Source organism: Giraffa tippelskirchi, chromosome 9 (genome assembly GCF_054371585.1).
Source record: "Giraffa tippelskirchi isolate mGirTip1 chromosome 9, T2T-mGirTip1v1.2.pri, whole genome shotgun sequence".
Classification (NCBI taxonomy): domain Eukaryota; kingdom Metazoa; phylum Chordata; class Mammalia; order Artiodactyla; family Giraffidae; genus Giraffa; species Giraffa tippelskirchi.
Window position 1 is genome coordinate 54336506 of NC_137283.1, and position 19999 is coordinate 54356504.

A 19999-nucleotide genomic window follows, 5' to 3' on the forward strand; every position below is an offset into this window, starting at 1 on the left:
TGCTCAATACTGTACCCAGCACCCTGACCCACCCAGCACTCTCAAGTCCCCCTATTCTGCCCTTTTTCTTCTTCCTAACACTCACCACCTTCCAGTGTACTGTTTAACCTACTTACTTAGTACATTTATTGTATGTCTTTCCTCATACTCTCTCCCCTCCGGCTCCCCCAACATAGACATGAGTCCCACAAGGGTAGGGATCTTTGTTTTGGTCTCTGAAGTATCTCAAGCAGCTAGAACAATACTTGTCACACAGACGGGTCTCAATAAATACTTAAATGACTAAATTAAGCTGAATGACTGAAGTCTAAGAGACTGACTGTCTTCTGAAACTAGAAGGGGTACTTGAGCTCACTAAACACGATGTGGGCACAGCCAAGGAGAGAGACGAGCAGCTGTGAGGCCATGACAGAGACTAAATTAGAGCAGCCTCTTACCATCCTTCGCATATGCCACACAGTATACGGTGTCCTTGTGTCCCTTTAGGGGCTGAAGCAAGGTGCCATCAGATGTGTCATAAACCTGGCAAAGAAGAGACGAAACTATAGATTACCCATGTGGCATGCATGAGTCAGAATTCCTGCAGGTCGCTGCTGCTATTTTTATTTTATAACAAAACATGTGTCGATATTTTAAGTTTGTATCAAGCAAAAACCACACCGAGAAACCAGATTGACTGTGAAAGTTGGGAAACCCAAGAAGTAGAGGCCATGATTCCACACGTTATGTGGCTGGGAATGTACCATTAATGCTCGAGAAACAAAAGTTTAGTCCGTGAAACTTCCCTGCAAAGTTCACTCCCATGAGTGAATCTGGATCTATGACCAATCAAGCTAGACCCTCCCAGAGAAAGCCAGCACAGAGAGCCCAGCATGAGCAGGATGAAACGCCAGTGCGACCCTGCTCCTACTGCCGACTTCACAGAGAGGCATTTCACACTTGCTACTGTTAGGTAGTTAGAATAGGAAACAGGAGTCCAAAATGGCAGTAGCTAAAAGAAAGGAAGGGAAAAGCCCGCGAAAATGGAACAAAGGAAGATCAAAGGAAGGTCTGAGGACTGGAGTGAGAACTTCAGGTAGAACAGCACTCCTGGCTAAGCCCAATTTACATAAGACAGGCTCAGGGGGAAGAAAAAAACATATAAAAAGCGGAGCCAAAGCGCTCTCTCTTTTTCCTCTCTCCTGCGCGCAGGGGCGTTCTTCTCTTCGTGTCTTTGGGTTGACGGTCGGCAGGCCCTCATGCTTCAAGGATGGATTTTCCTGCTATTATCTAAATAAAATAGAGCTGTAACACTGATTTGTCTAAGAGCTATAACATGGTCTGTCCAAGACCCGAGAGCCATGATCCGCCGAGGGCTCTAATGTCTGTCACTCCAAATCTTTGTTGTGACGTGACAAGAACCGAGGAGCATACACTCGCGTGACACTACCAAGAGTCTGAGAGTCACAGACCTGGACTCTGGGTCTGCAAGTGGGAGGGAGTGTTCTAAAACCCAGCTGTAATGTGGACGTAGAATTTTACAGCTGTGTGACATCTATAAATTTTGTGGAGACTGAAAAAAAAACACCACCTGAGAAATAAAGGCAAGACGCTCCAGAAAGGATCCGTGTTGGAGAAGGTAACCTATTGGAAAAACCTAAAAGGATTTGGACTGTTTACCCTGGAGAGAAGTCTGTGGAACAACTGACTCAGGGCTTTAAGATTATGTGGTTTCCATGCGGACAGTGGAAAGCAGGCTGTCTGCACATCTAGAGACGACAGAGCAAGAGGAAGCAGACATACACAGGAAGAAGGGGCAAGCAGACAAAGGTTCTCAGGTCAAACACAAAGTGTTCTCTGAAAACGACTTTTATATACTGGGACAGCTTCCAGTGGGAGCTTATATTCTTTAAAAATATGAACAATAGTACAACATCCATATGGAACTCTTTGGGGGGGGCCTGTGCCTAAAAGTTGGGGTCAGTCAGGCTGTCTGGCTTTCATGGAGGGAGCCCCTTCAGCCCTGTTGCTTGAATTTTTTAGGGCGACAAAAATGTGAACTGACAAGGCTCCATTTCACAGGCATTTTGATTAATTATTTTTCAACTCGTTCATGGGTGTCTCAAGTAAAAAGGGAGAGATTAATGACTCCAAAGGAGGTATTGTTCACAGGTTCCTAGCTGATAGACAGTTTACCTACGTGTTTTAAATAGCCCATTTCCTTCCCTATTAAAAAGTAATGACTGGTTTTTCCGCCCTTGCCTTTTTTATCTTAAAAACCAGGTCAAATTTCAGAGCACTTACCCGAGGGAGAGGGGAAAAAAGCACTTAAAAAGGAAACTCAGACAAAATCCTACCAGTAATCTGTTTCCTGCAGCCAAAATCAGTTGGGTTCCATCAGGCTTGAATGCCAGGTCATATACACTAAACAGGAGACAAGACAAGACAAAAGGACAATTAGGAGCCAAAATGATGAGGTCGGCTAATGGCCAGGAAAGCAAATGTCATGTCCATTATGAAGCACGGCTTGTGTAGGAGGAAGAAAAATAATAGCTAAGAATTGCGTTTGGCTGCAAATTCCATTCAACCACCACACCTTCCGTCACAATTCACTTGGCAGCTAGGGTTGTATCCCACTCACCACTTGTCCAGAAGCCAGACACCAGACTTGATTCAAAGGGTCAACAGTGGGGGGCACTATCTCATCATGAAACCATAAAGGCTACACAAATGAATGTGTGAGGGCCAGAAAATCCACAGGTCATTTACTAAAATATCATTACTTCCTCCAATTAATCAGGTATTTATCAAGTGCCTCTTTCGTGTTAAGAACGAACAGCTACAAGATGACAAAATCAGTCCCTCCCTGCCGTCATGAAATGACCACCCTGTAGGAAGGCGAGGCTCAGACACACTCACAAAGAACCACATGTCATCAAGTCTACAGCACACATTTTTTTCACATTTTAACATTTCTGATGCTAGGATGCCTCTTATAACTGATAATGTGTCAGTTTAATTGGCAGCATACTTTGCTCTCTTAAATCATACAGAAAATAATATTTTACAAACAGTGACCTCTTAGATTGGATGCTGCTACTGCTAAGTCGCTTCAGTCGTGTCCGACTCTGTGCGACCCCATAGATGGCAGCCCACCAGGCTCCACTGTCCCTCGGATTCTCCAGGCAACAATACTGGAGTGGGTTGCCATTTCCTTCTCCAGTGCATGAAAGGGAAAGGTGAAAGTGAAGTCTCTCAGTCGTGTCTGACTCTTAGCGATCCCGTGGACTGCAGCCTACCAGGCTCCTCCGTCCATGGGATTTTCCAGGCAAGAGTACTGGAGTGGGGTGCCATTGCCTTCTCCGTAGATTGGATGGAGTATAGAATAATACCGTGATAAAGGCTTTAGGAGATACATTAAAGCATATATTGTGGGATTCCAAGCAGGAAGACAGAGTGTTCTGATTTGGAGAGGATCAGAAAAAGCTTCATGAAGAACACAACTGGTGAAAAAGGTAGAGCTTTCGAGACAGGCAGGGGGAGATTGGGCAAGCGCAGCATTTCAGGCAGAGAAAACCAAACAAAGACAGACGGTGGGAACAGCAAACATCCAAATAACCTAATTTGACTGAAACATGTGGCTATCTATGTGCAGGGCAACAAGGAGCAAGTGATAAGGCTGGAGAAAACAGACTGAAGCCATATTACAAAGATTCTCAAATGCCCCCAGACAGGTGATCTTATTAGTTCCAGTGATGCTAGAAAGAATGTGTCAGACAGCACTGCCGTGATGGCCTACTGTAAAAGCTAAGCATGGGGTAAGTTAACCTGGCACCTGTGAGTGATCAAAAACTAGACAGCTTGGGGAATTCCCTGGTGGACAAGTGTTAAGACCGAGATTTCACTGCCAAGGGCATGGGTTTGATCCCTGATGATTAAGGGCAGGAGGAGAAGCAGGCAACAGAGGATGAGATGGTTGGATGGCATCACTGAATCAAAGGACATGAGTTTGCGTAACCTCCAGAATATAGTGAGGGCTTCCCTGGTGGCTCAGACAGTAAAGAGTCTGCCTGTGGTGCAGGAGACCAGGGTTCAATCCCTCGGTCGGGAAGATCCCCTGGAGAAGGAAATGGCGACCCACTCCAGTATTCTTGCCTGGAAAATCGCATGGGTGGAGGAGTTCGGCAGGCTACAGTCCATGGGGTCACAAAGAGTTGGACACAACTGAGTGACTTCACTTTCACTTTTCCAGAAGATAGTGAAGGACAGGGAAGCCTGGCGTGCTGCAGTCCATGGGATCGCCAAGAGTCAGACACAACTTTGTGACTGAACGACAGCAAACAGGGAACTAGCTCAGCCGGTAAAGAATCCGCCTGCAATGCAGGAGACACAGATTCAATCCCTGGGTTGGGAAAATCCCCACTCCAGCATACTTGCTTGGAAAACCCCACGGATAGAGGAGCCTGGAGGGCTACAGTGCAAAGGGTCGCAAAGAGTCAGACACGACTGAGGGATTAAGCACAGGGAACTAACAGCCGACAAGCCTCAGGGTGTGGCCAAAAACGCAAAAACAAAACACTCTGGTAACTACTTAAGAGCATTTACCACAGAGACACCTCATGTTTATTTCTTCAAATGCATTATTTTATGTCATCCTCACAATTCTATGAGGTAAGAATTACTACTCAATTACAGGTGGCGCTAGTGGAAAGAATCTGCCTGCAATGCAGGACACCCAGATTTGATCCCTGGGTTGGGAAGATCCCCTGGAAAAGGAAATGGCAACCCACCCCAGTATTCTTGTCTGGAGAACTCCATGGACAGAGAAGCCTGATGGGCTACAGTCCATGGGGTCGTGAAGAATTGGACACAACTGAGCAACTAACACTTTCACTTTCACTTGAGGACACCACAGCTCAGAGAGGTCAAGTATCCTGCCCAGTATCACACAGTCAGCAAGTGAAAGGGCCAGAATTTTAACTCAGGTCTGACTCTAGAGTCTGTGCTATACCTCCTTCCACTCTCCTGAGTTACCATCAATTTTAACAAATCTTGGCTACTCTCAATACTTTAAAAACAGTGACTGATATTTATTAAGCACATTTATTTACATGTGTGCAAAGTACAGTTTAAATGCTTTACATGTATTAACTTCCTTAATTTTCATAACAACCCTATATCTGTTTCGCAGATGAGAAACCAGGTAAAAAGAAATTAACTAACCTGCTTGAAAATAAACAGCTACTGTTGACTGAGCATGCACTCAATGCAGTGAGAGCCAGAATTCAAATCCAGTGCTCAGTTGCTAGCTATCAGCAGTTTGTGCTATGAGCACTTTTATAACAGAGTTAAAAGATAAGTTAAAAAAATTTTTTAACTCAAATCTCTTAAAAAGTACAAGTGAAAGATACACTGGAAGGGCTACATGTTTCAAGAAAAGAGCAGTATAGAAAAGAAGAACACGCCTGAAACAGACAATTCCTTGTGTTTAAGATACAAATAAACTTCTCCCACTTAGGTTGCCTGCTTGACCCATACAGGCATTTGAGCCTGCTGTTCCCTGAAACACTGGGAATAATGAATGTAGTGGCTAAGAGCATTGGCTCTGGAGTGAGGCAGAAAACTACCTCCATCACTTACTGTGTGATCTTGAGAAATTATTTACCCTCTCTGTGCTTCAGTTGCCTCCTTTGTAAAACAGAAATAAGTACAGTACCTATGTCAGCAGGCTGTTGTGAGGTGACGATGAGCTAAAAAATGTGAAGTTCTTAACCAGCGCCTGGCACAGAGTGAGCATTAGCTATTACTGGTACAGAGTACAAAGAGAGCAACTATTTCCAAAGGGAGCCTTAAGGATGTTCAGGACTTCACTGTGAGATGAAGGCATGCTTTCCTCACACAGAGGCCTAAGAAAAGACAGAGGAGGAATGGCTCTGTTCCAGAAGCTAAAACAGAGGCTTCACAAATGAAGCTGAAAAGATCATAAAGGAAGATTTTGAAAGTCAGGCTGTGGAAAACTCCCCAGTAAATCAGTATTCCCCCAAATGCAACCTTATATGATGAACTTCAGTTCAGTTCAGTTCAGTCGTGTCCGATTCTGCTACCCCAAGGACTGCAGCATGCCAGGCTTCCCTGTCCTTCACCAACTCCCGGAGCTTGCTCAAACTCATGTCCATAGAGTTGGTGATGCCATCCAACCATCTCATCCTCTGTCGTCCCCTTCTTCTTCTGCCTTCAATCTTTCCCAGCATCACAGTCTTTACCAATGAGTCAGTTCTTCGCATCAAGTGGCCAAAGTATTGGGGTTTCAGCTTCAACATCAGTCCTTCCAATGAATATTCAGGACTGATTTTCTTTAGGATGGACTGATTGGATCTCCTTGGAGTCCAAGGGACTCTCAAGAGTCTTCTCCAGCACCACAGTTCAAAAGCATCAATTCTGGGACTTCCCTGCTGGTTCAGTGGTTAAGACTCTGCCTTCGAATACAGAGGGTATGGGTTCGATCCCTGGTCAGGGACCTAAAATCCCATATGCCTGGAAGCCAAGAAACCAAGAGGTGAAATAAAGGCAACACTAACAAATTCAATAAAGACTTTAAAAAAAAAAAGCATCAATTCTTCGGCGTTCAGGTTTCTTTATAGTCCAACTCTCACATCCATACATGACTACTGGAAAAACCATAGATTTGACTAGATGGACTTTTGTTGGCAAACTGATGTCTCTACTTTTTAATATGCTGTCTAGGTTGGTCATAGCTTTTCTTCCAAGGAGCAAATATCTTTTAATTTCATGGCTGCAGTCACCAACTACAGTGATTTTGGAGCCCCCCAAAATTAAGTCTCTCACTGTTTCCATTGTTTCCCCATCTATTTGCCATGAAGTGATTGGACTGGATGGCATGATCGTAGTTTTATGAACGCTGAGTTTTAAACCAACTTCTTCACTCTCCTCTTTCACTTTCATCAAGAGGCTCTTTAGTTCTTCTTCACTTTCTGCCATAAGGGTGGCGTCATCTGCATATCTGAGGTTATTGATATTTCTCCCAGCAATCTTGATCCAATGGATGTTGGCAATTTGATCTCTGGTTCCTCTGCCTTTTCCTAAATTCAGCTTGAACATCTGGAAGTTCATGGTTCAGGTACTGTTGAAGCCTGGCTTGGAGGACTTTGAGCATTACTTTGCTAGCGTGTGAGATGAGTACAATTGTGCAGTAGTTTGAACATTCTTTGGCATTGCCTTTCTTTGGGATTGGAATGAAAACTGACCTTTTCCAGTCCTGTGGCCACTGCTGAGTTTTCCAAATTTGCTGGCATATTGTGTGCAGTACTTTCACAGCATCATCCTTTAGGACTTGAAATAGCTCAACTGGAATTCCATCACCTCCACTAGCTTTGTTCGTAGTGATGATTTCTAAGGCCCACTTGACTTCACATTCCAGGATGTCTGGCTCTAGGTGAGTGATCACACCACCGTGGTTATCTGGGTCGTGAAGATCTTTTTTGTATAGTTCTATATTCTTGCCACCTCTTCTTAATATCTTCTGCTTCTGTTAGGTCTATACCATTTCTGTCCTTAATTGTGCCGATCTTTGCATGAAATGTTCCCTTGGTATCTCTAATTTTCTGGAAGAGATCTCTAGTCTTTCCCATTCTCTTGTTTTCCTCTATTTCTTTGCATTGATGACTGAGGAAGGCTTTCTTATCTCTCCTTGCTATTCTTTGGAACACTGCATTCAAATGGGTATATCTTTCCTTTTCTCCTTTGCCTTTAGCTTGTCTTCTTTTCTCAGCTATTTGTAAGGCCTCCTCAGACAAGCATTCTGACTTTTTGCATTTCTTTTTCTTGGAGATGGTCTTGATCACTGCCTCCTATACAATGTCATGAACCTCCATCCATAGTTCTTCAGGCACTCTATCATATCTAATCCCTTGAATCTCTTTGTCACCTCCACTGTATAAGAGTAAGGGATTTGATTTAGGTCATACCTGAATGGTCTAGTGGTTTTTCCCACTTTCTTCAATTTAAGTCTGAATTTGGCAATAAGGAGTTCATGATCTGAGCCACAGTCAGCTCCTGGTCTTGTTTTTGCTGACTGTATAGAGCTTCTACATCTTTGGTTGCAAAGAATATAATCAATCTGATTTTGGTATTGACCATCTGGTGATGTCCATGTGTAGAGTCTTCTCTTGTGTTATTGGAAGAGGGTGTTTGTTATGACCAGTGCATTCTCTTGGCAAAACTCTGTTATCCTTTGCCCTGCTTCGTTTTGTACTCCAAGGCCAAATTTGCCTGTTACTCCAGGTATCTCTTGACTTCCTACTTTTGTATTCCAGTTCCCTGTAATGAAAAGGATATCTTTTTTGGGTGTTAGTTCTAGAAGGTCTTGTAGGTATTCATAGAACCGTTCGATGATGGTTTAGGTGATAAAATGATGATTTTAGGTGACAAAAATGGAACAAGACATTAAACAATATTCAATCATAAAGTGAGAACGTCATTCTCTTTCAAGACTCTTTCAAACCTAACAAGACACAAGACAAAGTCTTGGTTTGATGCTATTCATCTCAAGCACCTCTCTGACCACAGTTGCTAAATCTCCAGCTTTAAAGACAGTACCCCTGAGGCTCAAAGGTACCCTAGCAACAGTATCTAGGTACAACTTGTTAACCTCCTTTTGTTTCTCCCTGCCTTAAGTCCTACAGTTATCTTACAGTTACAGCAATTGCTACTGGTTTTCATACACGGAGTAATAAGGTTTCCCTGTAGAATGTAAAATCATATTTAAAGAAAAATAAGTCAGACAATTTTGAGAAAAAAACAAGCAAGAGTATAGGCAACACGTGGATGTGGCAAAAAGTTGTCAAGTTGGGAAAACATCGAGGAGCCCAAGATGGATTTTTGAGTAAGGCAACAACAAGATCAGATTGTGAGGACACGTGAAGCCGCCTCCAAAGGCCGCTACCTCATACGTGGTACATCCCCTCGCTCCCACTCCAGGCCTCAGTTTCTCCATCTGCAAAGGGGTGGGAGGGCGACCTTGGAGCTGCCCAGACCCAGGGCTCAGTGCCCTCAGCCCAGGCCGCAGGCCCGTTGCCCTTGGCAACCACCGGTATTCACGCCAAGGAACCAGCCATCCCTGCTGGCCCTCGGTCTCCCGCTTCTCCCGGAGTGCCCCGCTCCTCACCACTGCTCGACTTTATCTCTCCACGTCAACACGGCCCTCATTGCGGCTTCCCAGAAGCGTCGGGCCCCTCCTCCCCGCCTCAGCAACAGGCCTCCTCAGCCAGCCACTTTGTCTACCTGCGTTACCCCTGGTAACGCACATGCGCAGTGAGCTGTGCGCGCGACAGGGTTTCGAGTGCGCATGTCTAAAAGGGCTGGACCGGTGGAATGGGAACCTAGAGGCGTCCGCGATTGGTCGGAACGGTGCGTCTTCCTCAACGAAGGATTTGATTGGCTGAGCCGCGGAAATGGCGGCTGCGGTCGAGGGGGCGACCGCAAAGCTGCTGAGGGGTCGGACAGACTTTCACTGCACTCAGCTGTTGGTTCCAGCCTAGCGCTCCGAACTGAAGAAGTTTTGACCTCTTACTCCGCTGCACACCCCGGGTGACGCTCCCTCTCGGCCTGTTGCTGCCGCCGGAGCCCACTTGAGGGGCACGTCTGGGATGGAGAGTCCGAGCCTGGGGGACTGCGGAGCTGCCCCCTCGGTCGTCGACCGTGAGCGCCTAGTCCCAGACCGGCTGTGTGACTTCCGGCAAGTCATTGTTCCCATTCGGGCCTCAGCTTCACCACCTGTAAAATGGGGGGGGGGGGAGTAGAAGTGGGTGGGCCTTTCTCAGCTAGGGTGGATGGATCCTTGGAGGCTGACAGAGTTAATTCCTGCAAGCGGGGGCTGGACGAGGGAGCTGGGAGGTTTTCTGGTGCAAGGAGATGACTGCCTGGGAGTCAGTCATCTGACTGGAGGATCATCAGTCATCAGTCATCATCATCATCAATTCATCTTGAAGGATCCGAGGAAGACCTTGGAGGAGATGTCGTGTTAAGCAGCCAGCAGCGCCCCAGAAATGGGTACCGTGAGAAAGTAACACAGGAAGCTGCAGTCATTGTTTGAGTACTTGTGTATGTGCGGGGTGGGGCTAAGATGACTTACCTACTACCCTTCCCCCCCCCCGAAATATAATCTTCAGGACTACCTTAAAAGAGGTATCACCTCCTTTTTACAGGTGGATAAACAGACTTTGAGAGGTTAAGTAACTTGCTCTTGGAATGGGAGAGCTGGGATCTGAATCCATTCTGTTGATTTTAAAGTTTGTGCTGTTTTCACCAGGATTCAGTTTCCTTATCACCAAAACTGTGAATGGTAAAATTTCTCAGATCCACCCCATAGCCCGCAAATTATTTAACCCCAAATTGCATCAGAAGACCTTGATTCTAGTTCTAGTTAATCTCTGATTCATGCTTAGTTTCCCTGTTTGTAGAAAAGAAGTTGGTTAGACATCTCTAGACACTCATCCAACTTTGAGAATGCATGACTGAGTGATTAGGATACCCTCTATTGAAGTTTTTCAACAATAGTACAGACAGGGACAGAAGTATTAGACCAAGATTTTTTTTTTTTAATAAATTTATTTATTTTAGTTGGGGGCTACTAACTTTACAATATTGTAGTGGTTTTTGCCATACATTGACATGAATCAGCCATGGGTTTACATGTGTTCCCCATCCTGAACCCCCTTCCCACCTCCCTCCCCATCCCATCCCTCTGGGTCATCCCATTGCCCCAGCCCTGAGCATTTGTCTCATGCATTGAACCTGGAATGGTGTTCTGTTTCACATATGATAATATACATGTTTCAATGCTATTCTCTCAGAACGTCCCACCCTCACCTTCTCCCTCAGAGTCCATAAGACTGTTCTATATATTAGACCAAGATTTAAGTAGACGTGGGTTCTGGAACCATTTCTGCAAGTAACAATCTTCCTGTTACTCAGTTTTATCAATAAAATGAGAGTAATCCTTATCCTACCTACCTTCACAAGGTTGTCAGATCAAGAATGAATGAGAATTTGAAAATTCTATATCAGAAGTTCTTTACCTTTTTGAGGGCTACAACTTCTGGTGAAAGTAATAGATACTTTCCCACCACCCCCAAAATGCACATATATTAAAATTTTTACCTCACTTATTTGGGGGGAGGGTGAAAGAGGGTGTCTCACTAACTCCTTTAAGCCTTTCTGTGTATCCTCAGGTTAAAAACTTGGCTCTTGGTTCATATGTTTCAATTTATGCCAAGTGTCACCAGCAATCTCTATAACGGTGCTATTCAATGATTAACAAAAAAATTTTTTTTCTAGCAAATTGCTTGACTTTTTCATTGTGCAGAGATTTCCAACCGTTTTTAACCCATATTGGAGGACAGGAAGGTGTTGAAAAATAGGAAGATACTCTCATAGCATGACTGCCATACTGACTCTAACCTCTCCCATAGTCCATGGGGTTCCTTCTCTGACTGAAACTGAATAAGCATAATCAAATTAATTTTAAATGAGCTAATCACTTACACTTTGTTTTTTTTTCAGGGAGGAAGATGTTGCTCTGAGGTCAGAAAGAGTGGGAGAAGATGAAAAACAAATGGTGGTGAAAAGCAGCAGTGAGTGTAATCCCCCGCTACAAGAGCCTGTTGCTTCTGCTCAATCTGGTGGGAACACAGTGACAGAGTGCCAAAAGTCTGTACCGTGCGGATGGGAAAGAGTTGTGAAGCAAAGGTTATCTGGGAAAACAGCAGGCAAATACGACATATATTTCATCAGGTGAGCATGCAAGGTCGTAAAGACAGTACAGCCAAATAATTTGGTCTAGACAGATGGTAGGAAAGCATAGCAGAAATTTTGACTTTTTTCTGTCTTTACCATAAAACAATCATGGATTCTGTTCCTTCATTGTCACTGGTTAGTTATATCAGGTGAGCTGGGGACAAATACTTAACATTTTCTCCTACTGAAATGGTTACTGGTAAGACTGCACTTGAGTTATGTTTGTAAAATTGTGTTATATTATCAAAGAGGAAGCTATTTAAAAGCATCATTTTAGCAGTTTTTTATTTTAAATAGTAAATGTCCATGGCAAAATTTGGAGATTACTAATAAAAAGTCTGAAACGTGACCAAGTTCTTTTTAAAAGTCACTTTTATTTACTAGCAGTAAGTGTTCTTTAATATCATTTTCTAGCCCACAGGGACAGAAGTTCAGATCCAAAAGTTCACTTGTTAATTATCTTCACCAAAGTGGAGAGACTTCTCTTAAGCCAGAAGACTTTGATTTTAGTGTACGTCCTGAAAGGAGCATCAAGTCAGGATGTAAAGACCGAAACACAGCAGCTCTGACATCCCAACTGCAAAACCAAAGTAACAGTTCAAACCAGAACCTCAGGACACGAAGCAGGTGGAAAAACGATGCTTCTCCCCTGCCAAGTGCTAGTTTGGAATTGCAGGATAGCAGAGAACTACCTAACTTGAAAGAAGATGAGGGTGTTCATGATATTGCCTCCAGAAAGGTTAGAAAGTCCAAAAGAAAGGTGACTGTTTTGAAAGAGATTCAAACTAAGAAAACAAAAACAGGGTGCCGCAAGAGTCTTCCAGATCCTGTCCAAAGTAATAGAGAATCTAAAAGTGAACCTGTTGCACAGGAAAGTCACCTTGAGGGAACTTGCTGCATCTCTGATGCCAGAGCCAGCAACCAGGCCCTCAGTGTGACCACTGAAGAGGAGAGACTTGGTAAAAAAAAATCCTTGTGTTTGGAACCAAATGTTGAACAGATCCCTTCTGGCATCGTAAGCAAATTATGTTCGGCCAAAGAAGCGGAACCCAACAATAAGTGTGAGGACACCTTTTTAGAATCTGAAGAAATAAGAACCAAAGTAGAAGCTGGAGAAAGGAAGGAGCATTTGCATATGGACATTTCAGAAGGTGGCTCTGAAACCCACGACAGCTCACAAACAGAGAAAAACTCTACATCTGTGAAAGTATCTCAAGGTATTCAGTGCACTAAAGTGCTGTTAAATGTGCGATGAGGAGTTTGCACTTCCTGCCTATAGCCAGTTAGGATGTGGGAATAGAATGAAGTTCTTGAGCCATGTTATCAGATACATCCTACCAGTTGGTCCTAGTGCTTTGCCTAACTGATGTTTAAGCCCTTTGGCATGGCAGAGAAGGAATCAGTGGGCTGCCACCCTTATGCCCCCAGCAGAGGACAATTGTTCCACAGACAGTTGCTACCATGGCTCCCTGGTACAACACCTGGGACTCTCGTCAACAGCACTCTCCCTTCTTCCCTTTTGTCCAGCCAGTAATCTTATAACATTAGAGGGGAAGAAAAGGCTTCCCTTGTGAGGTTTGAGGAAGACTCCTTTTATACATAAACTGTTTGAGATTAGCCAGTATCTTCTCTTTGCACCCTTGTTACTTATTACTGATGTGTGACTTCCAGTTTAATTTTGCATGTATCACAATCATTTTTATTTTCTGTTGTAATGCTACTCTAAAATGCTTTAGAGCTCTAAATAATTCAAAACTAATCACATAGTTCATCTATTATTTGTAATATGCTCTTAATACAGAGTTCAGAGCTTAGCAGTTTTGCCTTTATGATACTTCAGTGAATAGGAGATGAAAAGGAGAACTTTGAGCAGCCTTCTCTTAGTTATTCATTATGCCATTATGATATAATGAATAACTCCTTTAAAGAATAGTAATTTTACTTAAAGTCCTATGGGGAGACAGCATGGACAGACCCATAGAGCAGGTGGTTAGACTTGGTTCCTTCTCTTAGTCCCACTCATGGTTTTATTATATCTTTGCTGTGCCTGGAGTTTCTCTGCCTTAAATAGAAGATGACCACATACATGTAGGAACTGCATAAAAATTCTTCAAATCTGCCCTTTAAAGGCCTTGAGTTTCCTAAAGTCTTGAAGTTTATGTAGATTTAGTGCTAGTACAATGAGCAAATAAAATATTAAAAACATCCTTTAGTGACTAAAATGGAAGTATTCTATTCATCACATGCATAAAGTCTATTCTTAACATGAGATGAGATGATACATTTACTGTAGGTAATAGGTGTCTGATGGAGTAGTAAAGACTTTCCCATTGTCTTAGTTAGAAGCTGCCAAGTGAACTGAACTTAGTCTCCTATTAATAAGAAGGCTTAGACCGCATATACTTTAGGAATCCGCAGAAGAAATTATCAAGTAGTTAGTAAGAGCAGTTTCTGTTGTTCTAACCATTTTTGCTTTCCACTGGGCTTTGCCTATTCAAACTAGAATAGCAAAAAACCCCAGACTGATTGCCTGGAGACACGGGTGCGTATCCCAATCTATAGTCAGTCTCGCTGTTGTTCAGATAGTTGCTTAATTTGTAAGCCTTAAGAGTCTTCAGAAGGCAATGGCACCCCACTCCAGTACTCTTGCCTGGAAAATCCCATGGATGGAGGAGCCTGGTAGGCTGCAGTCCATGGGGTCGCTAAGAGGCGGACACAACTGAGCGACTTCACTTTCATTCATTGGAGAAGGAAATGGCAACCCACTCCAGTGTTCTTGCCTGGAGAATCCCAGGGACGGCGGAGCCTGGTAGGCTGCCGTCTGTGGGGTCACACAGAGTCGGACACGACTGAGGTGACTTAGCAGTAGCAGTAGCAGCAGCAAGAGTCTTCATCTGTAAACTACAAGCAGTGACCCTCACTAGTCCTGTTTTTCACGTCATGAATGTTGTAAAATGGGAAGTGAAAAAGATGGCTTCACGCTAGACAAACACAAGGTATTATTAACTGACATGCAAATTTAAAGGGTATGGCTCTAGGGAGTATTAAATGTGAATGATTTTAGAAACTTGAGAGGCCTAACAATAATGGTGGTCAAAGAGTCTTTGTTAAATTCAACATCCCAATAGATAGTGGCCTCTGGTGTTGTAAGGTCCAAATCTTTGGGTTTTTCTGCAGGTTCTATTTATCTGTATCCTTTTTTGTTGTTTTTCTGGTAAAAGTATTACTGCAGAATATTTGAAAAATACAGAAAATTACAAGAAAAATTAACAACAACCATTATATCATTTTGGTTTATTTCCTTCTAATCACTATCATATTTTTCTTTTTTTTAAAATTGGGATCATGTGTTGAGTATTGCTTTTTTCACTTAAAAATTAATGACATGGGAAAAAATTCATCATCTAGTCTTAAAATATTTTAATGACCACATTGTACAAATGTCATAATTTAAAATATTCTATATTATTTCCAGTTTCTGAAAATAGTGAACTCTGACCATAAATCATAGAGAACTAGTATAGCAGTGGTTAAAGGCATGGACTTGAGCCAGAATGCCTGGATTAGAATTTCAGCTCTAACAACTAATTAAATAGAACAAAGAAGTATAGCTAATAAGAAAAAAAAAAAAAATTCAGCTCTGACATTTACTAGCTGTGTGACTTTGGGCAAGTTACCTAGCTTCTCTGTACCTCAATTTCCCTATCTTCAAAGTGGAGATAAAATAGCACCTGCCTAGCTCCTAGGTCATTAGTAGGATTAAATTGGTTAATTTTTGTGAAGCGCTTAGAATAGCACCTGGGGCATTCTAAATGCTTTATAGTGGTAGTGTATTGTTATTTGCAGTCCTGAATATTTCTGTAGACTGAACCATAGATTCTGTAAACAGTGTTCGCTCTTCCTTTTCAGAAGACACCGTCCCACGGACACAAATAGAAAAAAGGAAAACAAGCCTGTATTTTTCCAGCAAATACAGCAAAGAAGGTATCCCTTTTCCCATCAGAAAGCCAGACTTTAAATCTGTTTCAGATATTCAGCTCTGATACAGTGTGTTTGTTTAGCTCTTAGCCCCCCACGACGCAAGGCCTTTAAGAAGTGGACACCTCCGCGATCACCTTTTAATCTCGTCCAGGAAACTCTTTTTCATGATCCATGGAAGCTCCTCATTGCAACGATATTTCTCAATCGGACCTCAGGTTTGTGGATTCTTTTCATCTTTGTCTTGGTAGAGACTGACTGTGTGTTGAGGAGAATTGGCTAGGAGGCCTGGCCTCAGGTTTGATTTTGACCTCAGGTGAGGCCTCCTTTTAATCCTCAAATTTTTCACCTATGAGAAAGTTAGACTAGATAACCTCCAGCAGCTTTTTTTGTTTTTTTAATAATTAAATTTATTTATTTGTAATTGAAGGATAATTGCTTTACAGTACTATGTCTGTGTCTCTATTACCGGCCTTTTTTTGCATTAAGGAGCAAATTGTCATTTATTTTCTGCTTCCAAATTACTTTTGGTCATCAGTGAAAATCAGTTACTTAACATTCCTCATCTCTCTGTCATGTAAAAATGCACTTCTTTTTCACTGGATGCTTTCTTTAAAGTCATTGGCATCTTTGTGTTCTGTATGCTTTTACACTAGTTATCTGATGATCTGATTATTTAAACACTGACATCATGCAAGGCCAGGTTTCAGCATAATCTGGACAACTAACCAAATAGGTTAATGATGTTAGGTTTCGACCCTGAAAGTGGTTGCTGTTTATTTAGGTAATGTCTTCTCATGCATACTTGATTGCTCAGTTGTGTCAGACTCTTTGCGACCCCATAAACAGTAGCCTGCCTGGCTCCTCTGCGCATGGGATTCTCCAGGCAAGAATACTGGAGTGGGTTGTCATTTGCTTCTCCAGGGGATCTTCCCGACCCAGGGGTCGAACCCAGGTCTCCTATATTGCAGGCGGATTCTTTACCATCTGAGCCACCAGGGCACGTTTCATATAGAGAGTTTTTTGTTTTCGTTCGTTCTTTCTTGTTAAACCACTGATTAGAAGACATTGGCTTCCCTGGTGGCTCAGTGGAGATGCAAGAGACACTTTTCACTTCACTTTCATGTGAGATTCATAGATAAGGCGGTACCTGCACCTAAAATCAACCCATCTGGAGGCATGTAATTGCATCCTTATTTTTACTTCCCAGGCAAAATGGCCATCCCTGTGCTCTGGCAGTTTCTGGAGAAGTACCCTTCCGCTGAGGCAGCAAGGACCGCAGACTGGAGAGATGTTTCAGAACTTCTTAAACCTCTTGGTCTCTACGATCTTCGAGCGAAAACCATTATCAAGTTCTCTGGTAACTTTACCCATACACCCAAAGGAGAAAACATAAAAATGTGCCTATTTAAGAGAGAGTCGCACCCTAAATTTCAATGTTTTCAGTTGCGACATTAATAGAGATCTTTCAGCCCAAGCTCCGAAGGCATTTGAAAATCGTTCGCTTGCCCCAAACCACGGTCTCCCGCTGACCCAGGAGATGAATCTTTACCCAGCGCTGGGTCAGGCCATGTGAGCAGGATTAGAGGAAGAAGGCAGTGAAGCAGAAAGCCCAGCTGACCTCTGGGATGTCACCTCTGTCCAGTTAGCCCAGCTCAAAACAATAAAGATTAGTTCCTGGTAGACGAGCAGAGGCGACAGGACTTGGGCTGCAGGAGGAAGCCGTCGCTACTGAGTCTATTAGGAGACATGCTTTCCCGTCCCTTTCTCCTTTTTAGGGAAAGGATTTTTCTAGAGGCTGACCTGATGTGTGGGGTGTTGTATTCTCAGATGAATATCTGACAAAGCAGTGGAGGTACCCGATCGAGCTTCATGGGATTGGCAAATACGGCAACGACTCATACCGAATTTTTTGCGTCAATGAGTGGAAGCAGGTAAGGCCCAGCTCCAGCATGTTCTGTCTTGGGCAAAATAAGTCCACCGTGGTGGTTCAGACTATTTCTTGGACATAACTTACTATTATGGTCACAACCAATTTCACTCCAAGGCTGAAAGGGTAGTGGAGGCTTGGGGTTTATTGACAGAAGGAGAGGGTCTGGAAGTTTTCCTGAGTTGATAAAGGCTCCCTGGCCTCTGAGTGACCCCCATCGTTGTGCCACTTTTGGGCCTTTCCCGTTGTTCCCGTTCACGTACCATCTCTAGGCCTGATGTGGTTTTCTTCATGTCACGGTCATACCCACCTTCACAAGCTCACCCGTGAAGGACAGCAGGCAGATGTGGGATTAGGTGGTCTCAGGCAGTTTTTATGGTCAGTGGGTCCTTCGTCAGCTGCTCATTCTATTGAGCATGCCCCGCTGGGAGGCATCCTGGCCGCCGGGAGGCACTGCCTCAGAGCCTGGCACACTGTCCCCTCAGTCTGTGACTTGCCCTGAAGCACTTAGCTGCTTGGTCTGGCCAAGCCCAGACCTCCTTCACCGTTTATTGTGACCTAAGCAGGTCGTTTAAAACTCTCAGGGTCTATAACCTCCTTCTGGAAAAATAGCCTATTAATATTTGACTCACATTATCACCACCTCACACACTGAGTCCTAGGGAAGATCAGTGCCAAAGTGGAAAGTATCTTGTAAACTGTGAAGGATTCCTTTGATGTAAGGTATAATTCTAAACATTCGTGAATCCCGTTAGGTTACAGATTAATAATTTTTTGGGTATATTATCATAAGGTCCTATTCCCCCACCGTATCTTATTTGTTTTTAATAATTTTTATTTACTGATTTATTTTTGGCTGCGCTGGGTCTTCGTTGCCTTGTGCGGTCTTCCTCTAGTTGCAGTGAATGAGTGCTAGTCTTCACTGGGGTATGTGGGCGTCTTGTTACACCGGCTTCTCTTCTTTCAGTGGCTTCTCTTGTTATAGAGCACAGGCTCTAGGGTGCATGGACTTCAGTAGCTGTGGTGCATGGGTTTGGTTGCTCTGCATGTGGGATTTTCCCAGACCAGGGATCAAACCTCTGTCCCCTTCACTGGCAGGTGGATTCTTATCCACTGCACCACCAGGGAAAACACAGCCCCACCACCACCACTATATCTTTAAAAAGCCAATTTAATCAATGCATTTCTGACAAACTTACATAAGGCATCTGCCTCCTGTGTTGTATTTCTTCCAGGTACACCCTGAAGACCATAAGTTAAATAAATATCATGACTGGCTTTGGGAAAATCACGAGAAATTAAGTCTATCTTAAAAACTCTCAAGTTTTCAGGCTTGTTTTTTATACATCGCTTTGCACTTTGATTCTTCAGGGCTCCGTTAAGCACAACCACCTTTCCAGGCGTATAGATTTTAATCAGCCCAACTACTACCAACCTACTGTGTGTTTTCTTAATGTGTGTCACTGGTAGATCTTTGCTACTGAATGTGCTGGAACATGTTTTAAGAGTTGTTTTTTTTGTTTTTTTTTTTTAAGAAAAAATAAATTGTTATTTGACAACAATCCTAAAAATGTAAATGTATATGACTTTCCAATAATGAAATGTGATTTGAAGTTGGAAAAAAATCTTCTTTGTTACCAACAATATAAAGCAAATTTCTATCAACCTTGCTTGAGGAAAGATTAGACTTTCTGTTTTCTTTGTGTAGAAAATGATACCATTGCTATTTAGTCACTAAGTTGTGTCCAACTCTGTGCAACCCTGTCTGACTGTAGGTCACCAGGCCCCTCTGTCCATGAGGATTCTCCAAGCAGGAATACTGCAGTGGGTTGCCATTTCCTCCTTTAGGGGATCTTTCTGACCCAGGGAGCAAACCTGCATCTCCTGCATTGGTGTGTGGATTCTTTACCACTGAGCCACTAGGGAAGCCCAATTAATAAAAATATTTTTATTAAAAAACACCTTCTGTGAGGGTGATCTGGCCGTGTCATCTGTCACCCCATTGACTGCTGGGGTTGGTTCCGCTGATTGATTGGCTAGGCGAGCTGCACGTTCAGCTGAAGAGAACAACCTTTCCCAATTGAGGAGGACCGTTCTTCAATCAAGGATATAAGAGTACCTCCACTCCCCTGCTAGAACCTCCTAACAAGCTCTCAAGGTCCATTTGTAGGAGAACATAGTGTATTCAAGCTTCCAAGACTCTAGACACATCCCAAAAAAAACGCTAACCCCCAAGGAAAAATAAGATGATTTTGTCATCGTGTGTGTGTGTTTTTTATAGAGCCTTTCCTTCTATTC

General features: G+C 43.3%; 2 protein-coding genes across 22 annotated transcripts in view; one reads left to right on the plus strand and one right to left on the minus strand.

The window, feature by feature from the left end:
- Positions 1-9292, minus strand: part of IFT122 (intraflagellar transport 122) — a 68357-nt gene extending 59065 nt beyond the window's left edge. For 14 of the 15 annotated variants that reach the window (XR_014064351.1, XR_014064352.1, XM_081526300.1 and 11 more), the window contains exons 1-3: positions 9164-9292; positions 2337-2403; positions 438-522 (exon numbers count right to left, since the gene is read on the minus strand). Coding sequence is in view for 9 of the 15 variants with exons in the window: in XM_081526300.1 (XP_081382426.1) it covers positions 438-522; positions 2337-2403; positions 9164-9204 (193 nt within the window). In the remaining 6 variants the exon portion in view is untranslated. Of the gene's footprint in view, positions 1-437; positions 523-2336; positions 2404-9163 lie in introns of those variants that run through there. The other variant, XM_081526304.1, reaches the window with a different exon arrangement.
- Positions 9293-9438: 146 nt separating this feature from the next.
- MBD4 (methyl-CpG binding domain 4, DNA glycosylase) lies at positions 9439-19381 on the plus strand. 7 transcript variants are annotated; one of them, XR_014064357.1, is made up of 8 exons: positions 9439-9737; positions 11560-11790; positions 12208-13010; positions 15703-15777; positions 15855-15989; positions 16982-17131; positions 17550-17705; positions 18937-19381. XR_014064357.1 is itself a non-coding variant. In XM_081526334.1 (8 exons), the coding sequence occupies exons 1-8, from the start codon at positions 9645-9647 to the stop codon at positions 19012-19014; spliced, it is 1665 nt and encodes a 554-aa protein (XP_081382460.1). In that variant the 5' UTR covers positions 9439-9644; the 3' UTR covers positions 19015-19381. The 7 variants fall into 7 exon arrangements, 4 of the variants coding, with proteins under 4 accessions (XP_081382460.1, XP_081382459.1, XP_081382462.1 ...); XR_014064356.1 differs by having other exon boundaries at positions 11564-11790; XR_014064355.1 differs by having other exon boundaries at positions 9439-9733.
- Positions 19382-19999: the final 618 nt, after the last annotated feature.

What these genes read in the sequence shown, in the direction of transcription:
- MBD4 (XM_081526334.1), top strand. Translation starts at nt 9,645, where the DNA reads ATGGAGAGTCCGAGCCTGGGGGACTGCGGAGCTGCCCCCTCGGTCGTC. An exon ending in ATCTGTGAAAGTATCTCAAG is followed by an intron (nt 13,011 to 15,702) that starts GTATTCAGTGCA and finishes CTTCCTTTTCAG; the next exon opens with AAGACACCGTCCCACGGACA. An exon ending in AACCATTATCAAGTTCTCTG is followed by an intron (nt 17,132 to 17,601) that starts GTAACTTTACCC and finishes TTGTATTCTCAG; the next exon opens with ATGAATATCTGACAAAGCAG.